This window comes from Bos mutus, chromosome 9, assembly GCF_027580195.1.
Source record: "Bos mutus isolate GX-2022 chromosome 9, NWIPB_WYAK_1.1, whole genome shotgun sequence".
In the NCBI taxonomy this organism is placed as follows: Eukaryota; Metazoa; Chordata; class Mammalia; order Artiodactyla; family Bovidae; genus Bos; species Bos mutus.
Window position 1 is genome coordinate 33,296,627 of NC_091625.1, and position 15,677 is coordinate 33,312,303.

At 40.8% G+C, this 15,677-nt stretch overlaps 1 protein-coding gene across 2 annotated transcripts in view; it reads left to right on the top strand.

The window, feature by feature from the left end:
• The first annotated feature begins 8,343 nt into the window (after nucleotides 1-8,343).
• GOPC (golgi associated PDZ and coiled-coil motif containing) overlaps nucleotides 8,344-15,677 on the top strand; it is a 39,934-nt gene continuing 32,600 nt past the window's right edge. For both annotated transcript variants that reach the window (XM_005900056.3, XM_005900057.3), the window contains exon 1: nucleotides 8,344-8,850. In XM_005900056.3, coding sequence (XP_005900118.1) covers nucleotides 8,563-8,850 — 288 coding nt within the window. In that variant the 5' untranslated portion in view covers nucleotides 8,344-8,562. The remainder of the gene's footprint in view (nucleotides 8,851-15,677) is intronic.

Below are 15,677 nucleotides of genomic sequence, written 5' to 3' on the forward strand. Positions count from 1 at the left end.
TAATTTTTAGAATTTTCGAACAGCAAAGCAATGCTCAGTAAAAGAAAATTTGGAAAAAGAAGCAAGGAGGAGGAAAAAAGAAACTTTAGTCCTATCTCCAAAACAAACCTTTTTTCCATTTTTTTTTTCTCTGCCTAGGCTTTGAAATGGCAAAAAGAGGGTCTTAATAAATGACAGTTGTGGGAATTCCTTGGCAGTCCAGTGGTTAGAACTCTGTGATTCCACTGCAGGGGGCACGGGTTCCACCACTGGTTGGGGAACTAAAATTCCAAAAGCTGCGTGTGGCCAAAGAAAAGAAATAATTATATCTCTTTAGGTTATTAGTTGCAAGTAATGGAAACAAATTCTGACCAATTTAAGAAGAAAAGGAATTATTGAAAGGAAGTTGTGTAGCACACAGAACTGTAGGAAAACCTGGAGAACCAGATTTTAAAGTGGACAAGAATAAAGGAAGGCTACATACCCAGAGGGCTTCCCAGGTAGTATTAGTGGTAAAGAACCCGCCTGCCAAAGCAGGAGATGCAAGAGACCCAAGTTCAATCCCTGGAATCCTGGATCAGGAAGATCCCTTGGAGGAGGGCATGGCACTGGGTCGCAAAAGTCAGATACAACTGAAACGACTTCGCATGCATGCATGTATTCAGCCAGAATCACACACTTCAGTGTGGTGTCCACACAACATAGATGCCCTTGCTTCCACCACTGAACAGGAAATTGGATATGCTTGCTGACACTGTGGCTACTGCAAAAGGATGCTGCTACCCTCACCTTATCCTCCCTATCAGCAAGAATTCTGTCCATCCCTGCCTCACAATCTGCATGTTAAAAATTTCAGGTGGATGATTTTTCGGTTAGGTGAACCTGGGTCATATGCCTATGCTCTAGCTGTCACAGAGCTGGGAAAGTGTTATCTGATGTTTTCAGTTCATTATGGAAGGAGGACTAAATTTCCAGTATTCTAGTCACATAAGGAGACAATTCCCTAACCAAAGGAAAGTGTTAGTCACTCAGTCGTGTCTGACTCTTCGTGACCGCATGGATTGTAGCCCACCAGGCTCCTCCATCCATAGAATTCTCCAGGCAAAAATACTGGAGTGGGTTGCCATTCCCTTCTCCCAGGGGATCTTCCCAACCCAGGCATCAAACCTGGGTTTGATCTGCATTGTAAGCAGATTCTTTACCATCTGAGCCACCAGGGAAGTCCTGGGGTTCAAATATGGACAGCCCCCCATTTTTTAGTGACAAATGTCCACACTAGAAGTCTTTCCACCTTCATTTTTGCTCATCATGACCACAAAAGTCAAAAGAGTTTTGAGTGAGTTGCAACCACCTGAGGGTCATAGAAATTATACTTTTAACAATGGTTGTGACATGGCTTTTTGCGTAACTGTTTACTATACCTTTTTGACTTGTTCATTTAGAAGGCTATAAAAATTCTAATGAGATCATTTTTTTAAAAGTTTGTACTTTTAAATATACATTATAAAAAAGATAATTAACGTTAAATGGTGTTCAGAATCCAGTTGTTTTGGGTCCCTTTTGGAACGAATCCAAAAGAAATATAAAGGACAGGCTGATGAGGGGGTAGTCTGTCTGATCTGCGAAGTCTGACCATCTGAGATGTAAACAGTAACTTGCCAGTGGATGAATGAGGAAGAATCAATGATTAGTAAACTCTGATAGCATTGTTGATAAATGGCGGTTTTAGATAGTGCTCACCCAAACCTGGAGCTGTGGGAGAGGGTAAATGAAGAATGTAGATCAGGTAACAGTGGGAAAGCAATTATAGCGAGTCTTGAGTATGTAAGGGAATAGAAATATAGTAATATGGATTTTTGTAAACTTTATTGAAATATAGTTTATTTACAATGTTGTGTTAATTTCTGCTGTACAACAAAGTGATTCAGTTATACCTACATATATTCTTTTTCATATCCTTTTCCATTATGGCTTAGCATAGGATATTAAACATAATTCCCTGTGCTCTACAGTAAGAGCTTGTTATTTATTCATCCTATAAATAATAGTTTGCATCTGCTAATCCCAGACTCCCAGTCTTTCCCTCCTCCATTTCCCTTTGCCCTTGGCAACTACAGGTCTGCTCTCTGTGTCTGTAGGTCTGCTTCTCTTTCCTAGGTATGTTCATTTGTATCATTTATTTTTAGATTCCACATGTAAGTGATATATGATATTTATCTTTCTCTGACTTACTTCACTTAATATGATAATCTCTAGGTCCGTCCATGTTGCTATAAGTGGCACTACTTCATTCTTTTTAGGGAGAAGTAGTATTCCATCGTATGTATCTGTACATGCATGTGTGCTGAGTTGCTTCATTCATGTCTGACTCTTTGCAACTCTATGGACTGTAGCCCACCAGGCTTCTTTGTCTACAGGATTTTCCAGGCAAGAATACTGGAGTTGGTTGCCATTTCCTTCTCCAAGGGATGTTCTTGACCCAGTGATTGAAACTGTGTCTTTCACATCTCCTGCACCGGCATTGGCAGGCAGGTTCTTTACCACTAGTGCCACCTGGGAAGCCACGTATGTGTGTGTGTGTGTATGTATGTGTGTATGTATGTGTATATATATATATATATATATGATATATGTATTACATATATCAAATTTGGAGATGTATCACATCTGCTTTATTCATTTATCTGTAGATGGACATTTAGGTTATTTCCATGCCTTGACTATTATAAATAGAGCTGCTATGAAAATAAGGGTACATGTATCTTTTCAAGTAATAGTTTTGTCTGGCTATATGCCCAGGAGTGGGATTGCTGGTCATATGGCAACTCTATTTTTAGTTTTTTAAGAGGCCTCCATACTGTTTGCATAGTAGCTGCACCAATTTACATTTCCACCAACAATGTAAGTGGGTTGCCTTTTCTCCACACCCTCTCCATCATTTATTATTATAGACTTTTTAATGATGGCCATTCTGATTCACATGAGGTGGTACCTGATTGTAGCTTTGATTTACATTACTCTATTAATTAGCAATGATGAGCATCTTTTCATGTGCCTATTGCTATCTGTATGTCTTCTTTGGAGAAATGTCTATTTAGATCTTCCAGTCTAAATAGATGGCATCTATTTAGGTTGGATGGCATCACCAACTTGGTGGACATGAGTTTGAGCAAGCTTTCGGGAGGTGGTGATGGACAGGGAAGCCTGGTGTGCGGCAGTCCATGGGGTCGCAAAGTGTCGGACACGACTGAATGAACTGAACTGAGTCATTTTTTGATTGAACTGTTTTTTTTGTTATTGAATTGTATGAGCTATTTGCGAATTTTGAAAATTAATCCCTTGTCATTTGCATCATTTGCAAGTAGTTTCTCCCAGTCTGTCAGTTGTTTTGTTTCACTTAACCGTTTCTTTTGCTGTGCAAAAGCTTCTAAGTTTGATTCAGTCCCATTGTTTTTTTTTTTTTTTTCTTTACATTTTCTTTTATTTCTATTGCCCCTTAGGAGACTGACCCAAGAAAACATTGCTAAAATTTATGTCAGAGAATGTTTTCCTTATGTTCTATTCTGGGAGTTTTATGGGGTCAAGTCTTTTATTTAAGTATTTAAGCCATTTTGAGTTTATTTTTGTGTGTGGTGTGAGGGTATGTTCTAATTCCATTGATTTGCATCTGGCTGTGCAACTTTCCCAACACCACTTGCTGAAGAGACTGTCTTTTCCCTCTTGTGTATTTTTCCCTCCTTTGTTGAAGATTAATTTACCATAGGTATGTGGGTTTATTTCTGGGTTCTCTATTCTGTTCCATTGATCCATATTTCTGCTTTTGTGCAGATACCATGCTGTTTTGATTACTGTAGCTTTGTAGTATTGTCTGACATCTGGGAGGATTGTGCCTCCTGCTTTGTTCTTTTTCCTCAGGATTGCTTTGGCAATAATGGGGCTTTCATGGTTCCACATAAATTATCAAATTATTTGTTCTAGTTATGTGAAAAATGTCATGGGTAATTTCATAGGGATCACATTAAATCTTTAGGTTGTTTTGGGTAGTACGACAACATTAAAAATAATAGGAATTTTTAAAATTACTTTTTGCTGTTTTGTTTTAGATTTGGGTACACAATGCAAAATTAGTATCTTATAAATTTAAACTATAGAGTAAGTAAAATAATTCTTGAAGCCTAAATTGTGCTGGGTTTATTAGTGAAATCATCCATCACTGTTAAATGAACTTTTCTCTTTAGCTTGGGAAAAATATTCCTTGGATTTTAAAGGAACATATATTTTATAGATATTCCTAACTGTTGAGCTAATATGAAAATATATTTAGTTTTACTCTCTAGCAGGTGTTAAAGGTATGTCTTAAAAAGTGACTGTCTTTAGAATTTTCTAAGTAGACTATTGTAACGTCTCAATTTTTGAACTGATCACACATATTTTCAGCATTCCTACTAGGTTCAAGGCCCTGTGTTAGGATCTGGGATTCAAAAATAAGCAAGATACCATTACTGTTGCCAAAAAATGTATGGTAAATGCTGTAACAGGTATTTGCAGGAAACTAGACAGGGAACACGTCCACAGCCCCACATGAAAAAAAAAAAAAGAAGGTTCTTCTTGGGAGAGGTTTCTGAGCTAATCCTACATCACTACACCAAAATTCTCAAGTTTTAAAAACAAGAGGGCAAACAGTTGTTCCATTTGTGTATGAAAGAGAAATAACCAGGAGGATGAGGTTAATAAGTCACTTTGGAATGCCCAAACTTCTTCGGCATGTGTATCAGAGAGTTTCAGATTATTAGTAAATATGTACAAATATAAATAGTACATATGAGTATGTATGTACTTTCCTCCCACTGCTCAAGTAAAATGCTAGTGGGTTTTCCCCCTTATTCATTATACAACTGTTTCCAGTGACCAATGGTGCTTAATACCTTTTTCTTTTCCTGGTAGGATTACTGAAGAATAACTGAAACATGTGAAGCTTAGTACAGGGCCTGGCACACAGAAGCATTCAATAAATGGTAGTCTCCCTCTACAGTTCAAGGTAGGTTTCTAAGTCCATTCAACTACAGTGCCTTTGCAATTAATGATGTGCTAATTAACGTTTGGGCTTCCCTGGTGGCTCAAATGCTAAAGAATCTGCCTGTTGAAATCTATACTAACCGTACAGCTAATTACCATTACCCACCAAAGAAATCTTTAACGTCTTCCCTTTTTTCCCAGTTTCTTCAGTCCCCCACTGTATTCTTAGTAACACCTTATGGTAAAACTCTGTAGGGATAAGTTCTTAAAACAAGATTGTCACATTTAAGTTATATAAGAAATTTTTTTATAACATAAACATGATTCATGAAACAGTTTTTAGAACTTTCTGCCAATGCAATTGCAAATAGAAGTATGAAGATTTTATTATCCCAGGAAATTCAGTCCCACAAATACTGAGATTCTATACAATTCCAAAGACCAACACAAAGCAACGCATGTAGATGGAGCACACTGACAACAGATGGCAGCACTAGAACATCAAACCAGGCCTTTCACGTCCGTGGTCGGCTTTGACTTGCCAAAGTGCAGAACCCCAATCAAGGTGGGCAAAAGATAACGTCTACCAAAAGGGTGCTCATGAACATTTGAAATAGTCACGTAGCACCAAGGAGCAGCACATAGGGATGAGGAAGCTGCTACACAGCATCGTAATGAGAAGGGACAATATGAGATGACAGTGTTCTGAGTCACAAGGGTGTGACTTGTTGGAGTGGTTGTAAAAACTGTACACAGAAGTGGAGTCGGGTTCTTCAGTCCTGAAAATGGAGGTATTCACCAAGGATCAGAGCACTGGATACATATTAATACTTAAAATTCATTTTGGTTGTACCCATACAATATGAAGCTAAATTTTTTTAAATTTATTTTCAGGTGTAGTTTATATAAACTAAAGAAAGTGGTAAGCAATAGAATGGGCTTCCCAGGTGATGCAGTGGTAAAGAATCTGCCTGACAATGCAGGAGACACGGATTCAATTCCTGGGTTGGGAAGATCCCCTGGAGAAGGAAATAGCAATCTACTCCATATTTTTTCCTGGGAAATTCCAGGGACAGAGGAGCCTGATGGGCTACAGTCCATGGGGTCATAAGAGAGTCAGACATGACTTAGTGACTGAACAACAACAACAAAAAGCAATAGAAAATGAGTATTACACTTAATTTTGGGGAATAGTTCTTATATATTAATGTTTGTATATGGCTTATAACTGGGAAGGAATTTTTTTTAAGAAGCTTTGGGATTGATTTGCCAACTTATTAACTTATACATGAAGAGATGGATTTCTGCATCCTTCTATACCCCATGATTAACAGCTAAGACTTTGGAGAAAAAGACATCTCGATTGAAATCTCACCTCAGTGGATTTTTAGGTATATACCAAGATACTTAAATTCTCTGTGACTCATTTATAAAAAACTGAGAACAGCTAACTCCCAGGATTTCGTGAGAGTCAAAGAAGCAAAACAAATAACAAAATGCTTAACACATAGTATGTATTCAATAACTAAAATCTATTATTGTGATTTCATGTGTACGTGGCCCCTCAACTCCAACTTAACATTAAATTCCTGGAAATGGGATTGCTAACTGTACTATGAATAGGGAAAGTGGCTGGGAACTTGGTGGCTGTAGTAATGATGTTCTTGCAAATTTTGCAGATAAAAATTAAGTTAATTTGGGAGCAGAGATTGGAGGGTGGGAAATGCAAATCTTAGTTTCATATTATTTCTGGGTAAAACCTGTGTGAATGTGCCTAGTTAAGCTCAAGGAAAGGATCTGAGTAGTTTTGCTTAGCCAAGTTTGTTGAAGCCAAAAAACTTTATTGACTGATATGTTGAACAGTCTGCCCTGACCCAGATGGCAAACTAAAGCTATGATTTTTTATTCCTCACTGGCATTAGTGAGGGACCCGCAGCGCAGATTTTGATGGAGATTAACTGGGAGAGTCTGTAGTTAGCCAGTGAAATATTCCCTTAGGCAATATCTTGTATGAGAGACAGTTCTCACCAGCCTACCGTATCAGACTACTTTCGCCTTCCTTTTCAAGACTGGGCTGGAAGGGGGTTGAGAGTGAGTAAGTGGAATGGTGAAGAACAGCTGCTCAACACTCCCAAAATTCACATTAAAGTTGTAGCTATGTGCTCTGCTAATGGGAGGGTCACGTCTCATTCATTTTTGTGTCCCTGATGCCTCAACAAGGCTCTGCATTCAATCTGCCTGCTGCTGCTGCTAAGTCACTTCAGTCGTGTCCGACTCTGTGAGACCCCAGAGACGGCAGCCCACCAGGCTCCCCCGTCCCTGGGATTCTCCAGGCAAGAACACTGGAGTGGGTTGCCATTTCCTTCTCCAATGCATGAAAGTGAAAAGTCAAAGTGAAGTCGCTCAGTCGTGTCCGACTCCTAGCGACCCCATGGTCTGCAGCCTACCAGGCTCCTCCGTCCATGGGATTTTCCAGGCAAGAGTACTGGAGTGGGGTGCCATTGCCTTCGTCAATCTGCCTATGAATATGTAAATCTTCATAATTTTGTTTCACTGCAATGTCACGTGTACGAACACTATCCAAGTTTTTTTTTTAATAACATCTTTTTAGGTAGTTGCTTTGGAAATGTATAACCTGTGGTGTGATAATAAGGAATATCAAGTGCCAAGCACTGAAGCTAAGCATTTTACCTTATTACTGAGCGAAATAAAATTTGGAAACTGAGGCTTTGAGGTTAAAAAATACAACAAAGATGGTACAGGGAATAGGGGATAGGACTTAAAACTTGAATCCAAGGCTGCCTGACTTTTAATCACAAGAGGAAAGGACTCCTCTTAATTAAGCAACACCTGGTGAGCCGCTGTCCTTCAACTAGCAGTTCTAGGCAGTTTCCGTCCGGAATTTAAGGCTTGGGCTAGTGTGTCCACCCACCCCACCCATATCACCCGTAACAGGAATTGGACTGCAAAAGGTAAAACGTGGCCACTGCGCATGCTCACACGGCCCTTTCTCACTCTTCCCTGCCACAGAATGTTACCGCGGCAACTTTGTCGGACTACTTTAGAACGGTTCCTGCCCACTATTAAGTCAAAGGGGTGGAAGCTGTTCCCCTCTGCGACGTGGACACCTTCTCTTCTCCGGGCCTTTCCAACTTGGAACCCCACACCATGCGTCTCCATGCCTCGGGGATTCAAGCTGGAGTATGCCAGTTCTCAATATGGCCGTTGACAGGCAGGTCTCAAACGGAGGCTTTTCATAGGCCAAGGTCGCACCCTAGCCCCGCCTATTTCGTCCCTCCGGGCTGCGTCTGCTTAGGTCTTTTCTACGCATGCGCGGCGGGGGCGGGCCGAGAGGTGGGACGGCCCGCGTCTTCCGTGTGCCACCGCTGCCGCCTCTGCTCTGCTGCTCTTGCCCCTCTGGGGCTTCGTTGCCGGCGTTAGCCACGCGAGGGGAAGAGAGGGGACGGACGGAGCGTGCGTGCGCGGGGCTTCCCGCAGTCCCAGCAGTTCCTCTCGCGGGGTGGACGACGGGGTCAGCAGCAGTCGGGGGAGGCCCTAGACGGCGCCATGTCGGCGGGCGGTCCATGCCCGGCAGGGGCCGGAGGGGGCTCAGGGGGAGCCTCTTGCGCCGTGGGGGTCTCCCCTGGCGGAGTATCTATGTTCCGGTGGCTGGAGGTGCTGGAGAAGGAGTTCGACAAGGCCTTCGTGGATGTGGATCTGCTCCTGGGCGAGATTGATCCGGACCAGGCGGACATCACTTATGAGGGGAGACAGAAGATGACCAGCCTGAGCTCCTGCTTTGCGCAGCTTTGCCACAAAGCCCAGACTGTGTCCCAAATCAACCACAAGCTAGAGGTGAGCCTTGAGCCCTGGAGGCGGTGGCATTCAGCTCCAGCCATCAGACTTCATTTAACGCACCGGTGAAAACTGCCAACTGGGGCACCTGGGCTTCATATGTGACGAGAGAGTGAGTGTGTGTGAAGGAAAAGAGTGACGTGAGGTGAGAGCAGGAATAGGTGAGTAGGTTGACATGTAGGTCTCCTGGGGCCCTGAAAGCCACCTTCCTGGTATCTTTATGAGGAGGAAACAGGAACTAATTACACCTGTCTACTTGTGCCTTTTCGTTAAGAAGCCTAAGACTTAACACAAGCTCAAAGGTGCTCTGTCATAAAAATATTTTAGCTCACCTTTTAACATTTGAGTTTTTAGATCTACTTTCACATTGCAGGTTTGTATATCACCAGTCCTGATTATTTTGGACTGTTTCAGGTCAGTTTTCATTGTTGCACACAGACAGCGCTATTACTTGCCTGCATGAACTATTTAGGGGAGTTTGATCAAAGCTCTTAGGAAAAGGGAAAAACAAGATAGGATCAATGTCTGTCTCAGTTTACAGTTAGTCCTTAAATTACAGGCAGATACCTCCAGAGCGCCCTACAGTTATTCAGATGACTTCTAATATTGAGGTTGTGTCTGTACTTTACTACATTTCCCAAAGTCTGGATTTATTTTTGAAAGTATGTGAAGAGCGATCATTTGCTTAAGTCTCTCATCTTGGTTGTGGGTGTGAGTGCAGTAGTAGTAGTTCCCAAAAAACCTACCATGTTTTGCAGAAAATTAGCACATTTTTACGATATTTAGAAATCATGATAGATTAACATTATTATATAAAGAGCATTTTTTAATTATATAATGTAAATAAGAGAATGGGTCTTTCATTTTAAAGTGGATAAAAATAGGATAATAAATGATATGCAAAGCTCTTTGACATTAGATTTCCTAAGAAATCATTACTATCAGTTGTGATGATTGAGAGTGCCCACTGGATCCAGATCAATATGAATATCAGAAATGCATTCTCTCCTTGCTTAGTAGTTAGTTAGCATTCTTTCTGTTTCCTGTCCGTCATGAAAAAGGTAGTATAATTTATCTTTGATGAGCATAGAATTGTATATGGGAGATTTTGTGACTCTTCTTCATTGAAAGAACTGTTAATTTCTTTTATCCTTTTTGAAAGGGTTGGAAGTGTTGACATAAAGCTAATCATTTATTCATCTACATCTGTGAAAATGTCTCTTGATTTCTTGATTCAGCTGTAGTTTCTAGAAGATGATTATTTATTCAGGTAGTGACATTGCATTTGATGGTCTTTAGTAGCTTTTGCTATTCATCCTATAAAACTGAGAGTTTTTACTGAGGACAGAAGAGCCTGGCAGGCTACAGTCCATAGGGTCGCAAAAAGCTGGACACAACTGAGTGAGTATACACACACACACTAAGAATAAACAGGTTTTTTAAAAATGAAACAAAATCTAATTCATTTTTTAAGTGACTTACAGAAACTTTGATGTTTTGATGTCAGATTTTAAAAATCTAATTTTGGAGAAATGATTGTTCTGTGAGCAGGTGATGCTCAGTTTTTTCATCTTTAAATATTTTAAATGAGTATTTAGAGTTATATTAAATTACGCATTTTCTTTTTCAAAAATCATAATTATGTATTCTGATTCTGTGTCCTGGCTTAGAAGGTGGCTTTATTTCTCAAAACAAGAAATGCTAGCCCATCACAATGTGAGCATGTTTTTTTTTTTACCATCCTTGAAGCTTTTAATTTGAAGATTTTAGAAAATAGGGGTTGTTTGTGTGTTTTTTCAGTTACAGTTGACTTCTTTGTAAGGTTCTTGTTTCTCTGTTTAACAGTTTCTACAGTTTTCATGGAATTAGTTGTGTGTTGCTGAGGAGAGTCATTGTCAGCAGTGCCTTTCAAAGTAGATCTGCCATTGTATCATCTGCAGAATTTCAGAGGTTGCCCTGTGTACCTTTAGCAATCTTTTGAGATCTTAAAATTTTAGCAAAGATTTCACACTTTCTTGCCCTGTTTTATTTTTTAGTAAGTGAATTAAATTCATTTTATTGCTTTAAGGATATGGACATTAAGACATAATATTTGAGGTCACTTAAGGTCTGATATAGTGCACCAGACGTACACCAAAGTTCGGTGGTTTTAGAAATTAATACTTAAAGCATATTACTGTAATGAAATATTTTTATAATCAAGAAACAGATACCTCCAAGAGTAACTTAGATTTAAATTGATTAGATTAAATCTTAGATTTTAGATAAACCTGGATTAAATTGCCCTTCTGCTAAGTTATTGTCTTTAGGTAGTTAATTTAATATTAATATAGTAGTTAGGAAAACGGTTCTGCTACAAAAAAAAAATCAGAGGTTGCACTTAAAAGAAATATATAAATTGCATCTATATGACCGCTTTTTTCCATAAGTTGTATTTGGAGAGAGGGGAAGGGGAGGGCAAAGAATTCAGAATATTTTGAGGTAGTGCCATTTTTAATCACTCACGTCTCTCTCATACTTCCCACCTGCTTGAGAATCCCTCCTATGGTGAGCCACTTGAGAACAGCTGTGCTGGAGTCACAGGTACTGGTTGGGACAGTAGTAGTGGTAATAGTAGCAGCAGGAGGAGGTGTTGGAGTAGAACCTTTGTTCTACTCCAGGCAACATCCTGTGCTTTATGAAAACTCACCTCTCTGCCTTGAAACAGGGTTTTCTGCCTGTTCACCCCTTCTTTAAAATAACAGCTACACAGCACATCTTCTCTCACATCCTCCTTTCCCTCAGCAGTTGCTGAGTCAGTATCATTTTTAAAGTGATTTACTGTCCAGAGCCATCTAGAGCTTCATTGAAAATGAAATGATATACTGTCCTTTTACTGCTTTAAAGCTATTCTGTTTTTGTTCTTTTGTTTTTAAGTGCATCAGTTTCATTGTAGTTTATTTAACATTGGCTTTTAACTGCTCATGAACAATTGTAGTGCCATAACATGGTAGGTTTCAAAAATAGTAACCAACTTTCCCCCCACCAAAAAATATTGCCCCCATTCTCACTTGTCCATCCTTGCTCTTTTTTTTTGGTTTGTTTTTGTCTACAAGGGATATTGGTTCCCTGACCAGGGATCAAACCCAGGCCCCTGGCAGTGAGAACACCAAATCCTAACCACTGGACCACCAGGGAGTTCCCCATCCCTGCTCTTTTCAGTAATTACTACATTGATTTCCCTTTGCCCAAGGCCATTCATATTTAGTTTCTAGTGCCATGTTCCATACTTGGATAAACTGGGCAGCATTCTAGACTAGTGCAGAAGTATTTTGTTTTTAAACAAGCAGTGGGACTGTTTGCAGCATTGAACTTGAAGTTTAATATTGATCCAATATATACTTATTGAGTGCTATGTGCCATGTGCTGTGTTGGGCACTTGGTATACAAGGGAGAGCAAAAATAGATATAGTCGTCACTGTTATGAAACTTGGATTCTATTGGGGGAATTTGTTGAAATAATTATTATATAAATGTGAAATTCCAACTTTGAGGAACATAGAGTAATGAGAACTGTTCTGGGAGATCAAGGAAGGCTTCTTTTGAGGAAGTGACCATTTGGGTAAAACATAAAGGATGAGTAAGAATTAATTAGGCCAAGAGAAAGAGGAGTATCATTCAACATTCCAGTAGAGAGAGCAGGAAATGGAAAGCAGCGGTGATAGGTGAGTGCTAATGCATTTGAAGAACTGAGAGTTGATAAGTGTTATAAGCAGAGGGCAAAAGAAGTTTGCACAAGTACATAGGGACTACATCTTTATGATTTTCTAGACCATGTAGTAGATTTGAGGGCTTTATCATAACAATGGGAAATATTTTAAATTAGGTGGTAATCTCAGGAGATTAGGAATCTCAGATAGGAAATTAGAATAGTTCAGTCTGGCTGTGATAAGGAGAGAGTTTGTGGAAATAAAATGAATAAATGCAGAAAACCACTGGGGACTCTTAATTCTGATCCATGTGAGATGATGGGAGTAGGATAGCAGAGACAGAGGAAAGTGTTCAGAACAAGAGAGATTTGAGAAGTGAAAATAAACAGAGCCTAGGGATGTGTTGGAATAGAGGGATGGCAATGGCACCCCACTCCAGTACTCTTGCCTGGAAAATCCCATGGACGGAGGAGCCTGGTAGGCTGCAGTCCATGGGGTCGCTAAGAGTTGGACACGACTGAGCGACTTCACTTTGACTTTTCACTTTCATGCATTGGAGAAGGAAATGGCAACCCACTCCAGTGTTCTTGCCTGGAGAATCCCAGGGACGGGGGAGCCTGGTGGGCTGCCGTCTATGGGGTTGCACAGAGTCGGACACGACTGAAGCGACTTAGCAGCAGCAGCAGGGATGGGTTGGAATAGAGGGATGAGGGAATTCAGGATGATTCCACAATGTTAGTTGGCTGGATAAATGGAAGGATATGAGATATTATCAGCAATGACTATATTGCTAACTGTTGGTCAGTTACTATGGGCCCAGCTCTGTCCTACGTCTTCTATGTATATTGATTCACCTATTTCTCACAAGTCATGTGGCGTAGGTTTATTATTCCCGTTTTACAGGGATTAAGTAAGGGGCCCAGGACTACAGAATACGAAAAACCAGTCTCTCCAAAAACACATTTATCTCTGGTTGGGAAAGGAGGTAGAGAGAAAAGCAACCAGAAACAGTTGAGTGTGGCTGGATGGCGGAGTTCAGGGGACGTACTGTTTTCACTTTTTTTAATGGAAAAATAAAGTTAAACGTGTTTGCAAGCCAATGAGCAGCATCTAGCTGAGGGAAAATCTGGATATTCTAGGGAAAAGAGGGGGATTATCAGTAGCAGTAAGCTTTCTGAATGAAGATGAGGGTCAGAATACAGGTCGAGAGACTGACGTCATATTGCAAAGACAGCTGTTACACTTAAAGGGAAAGAAGAGATGATGAGCACAGAAGCAGGAGGGAGTGTTTTGTGTGATGGTGGCTTTATTCTGTATACAATAGCAGCCTGGGACGACAACTGGAAATGGTTGAAAGTAAAAGCCCAAGGAGAGTGAACAAAATCTGAAATAGTAATGAATGAGTGTGACAGCAAGTTGGCCAGTCAGATAGAAGGACTGCCAGGCAGTGCTGAGGTAATTTAGAGTTACCATAGATTCATGGTACAACCAGTCTGCCCTGTTGTATGACTTTCTCCAGGTATACAAACATAGAAATGAGAGTAATAATTGCATTCATTCAGTGCCATAGCAGGAAGTTTGCTATACACGCAAGAGTGTTACTGAAATGAAAATGGTACTGGGGATGAAGAAGAGGAGATAATCTTTAAAGGAGTATAACCCATATTTGATAATCATGTAGATGGAAAGGATTATGGGTGACATCCCATTTCTGTTTGGGAAATGTATTGGTTGATACCTGCAGTGGCTTGAATGGTGCTTCCCCCCAAATTCATGTCTATGCACAGAGCCTCAGAATGTGACCTTATTTGGAAATAGGGTCTTTGCAAATGTAATTAATGTAAGGATAGAGATAAGGTCATAGCAGATTGTGACAGATTATCCTCAGAGGATGCACAGAGACTCAGAGAAGAAGGCTATGTGAGGATGGAGTCAGAGATTAGAGAGGGACAGGCATACAAGTCAAACAGCCATGGCATTAGGAGACTGGCATGAGATAGTTTTTCTTTCAGGGTCTCCGGAAGTCGTGAGCCCTGCCAGTACCTGGATTCCAGGCTCCTGCATCCTAAGCTGTGAGAAAATAGTTTTGTTCTTTGAAGCCACCTAGTTTGTGGTAATTTATTATGACAACCATAGAAGACTGATACCATTCACTGAAGTAAGGAATCCAGAAGACGGAGCAGGACTGGCAGGAAAGAGAATGGGTTGGATTTAGGCGACTTTATCCTTTTTTGCATATTCCTAACATAGTTTCCGGAGAAGGCAATGGCACCCCACTCCAGTACTCTTGCCTGGAAAATCCCATGAGTGGAGGAGCCTAGTAGGCTGCAGTCCATGGGGTTGCTGAATCAGACACGACTGAGCAACTTCATTTTCACTTTTTACTTTCATGCATTGGAGAAGGAAATGGCAACCCACTCCAGTATTCTTGCTTGGAGAATCCCAGGGATGGGGGCGCCTGGTGGGCTGCTGTCTATGGAGTCACACAGAGTCAGACACGACTGAAGTGACTTAGCAGCAGCAGCAGCAACATAGTTTCCTGGGCTTCCCTGGTGGCTCTGACAATAAAAAATCCGCCTGCAATGTGGAAGACCTGGGTTCAATCCCTGGGTTGGGAAGATCCCCTGAAGGAGGGCATGGCAACCCACTCCAGTATTCTTGCCTGGAGAATCCCATGGACAGAGGAGCCTGGTGGGCTACAGTGCATGGGGTTGCAGAATTGGACATGACTCAGCAACTAAGCACAACACAGCAACGTGGTTTCCTAATTACTTCTTAACCCCTCCAAATCATCCTTTTGTTGCCAAAATTCATTCTAAAGTGATTCATATTAAGGTTCATATCAAAAAAGCCAGCTCTGACTCTGTCACACTCTTTGTATACCTCCTTATCACTTACTGGGCTTCCCACGCGGCACTAGTGGTAAAGAACTCACCTGTAAATGCAGGAGACATAAGAGATGTGAGATTGATCCCTGGGTTGGGAAGATCCCCTGGAGTAGGAAATGGCAACCCACTCCAGTATTCTTGCCTAGAGAACCCCATGGACAGAGGAACCTGGCAGGCTACTGTCCATAGGGCTGCACAGAGTTGGACATGCCTGAAGTGACTTAGCAGGCACATTATCACTTAACTGGCT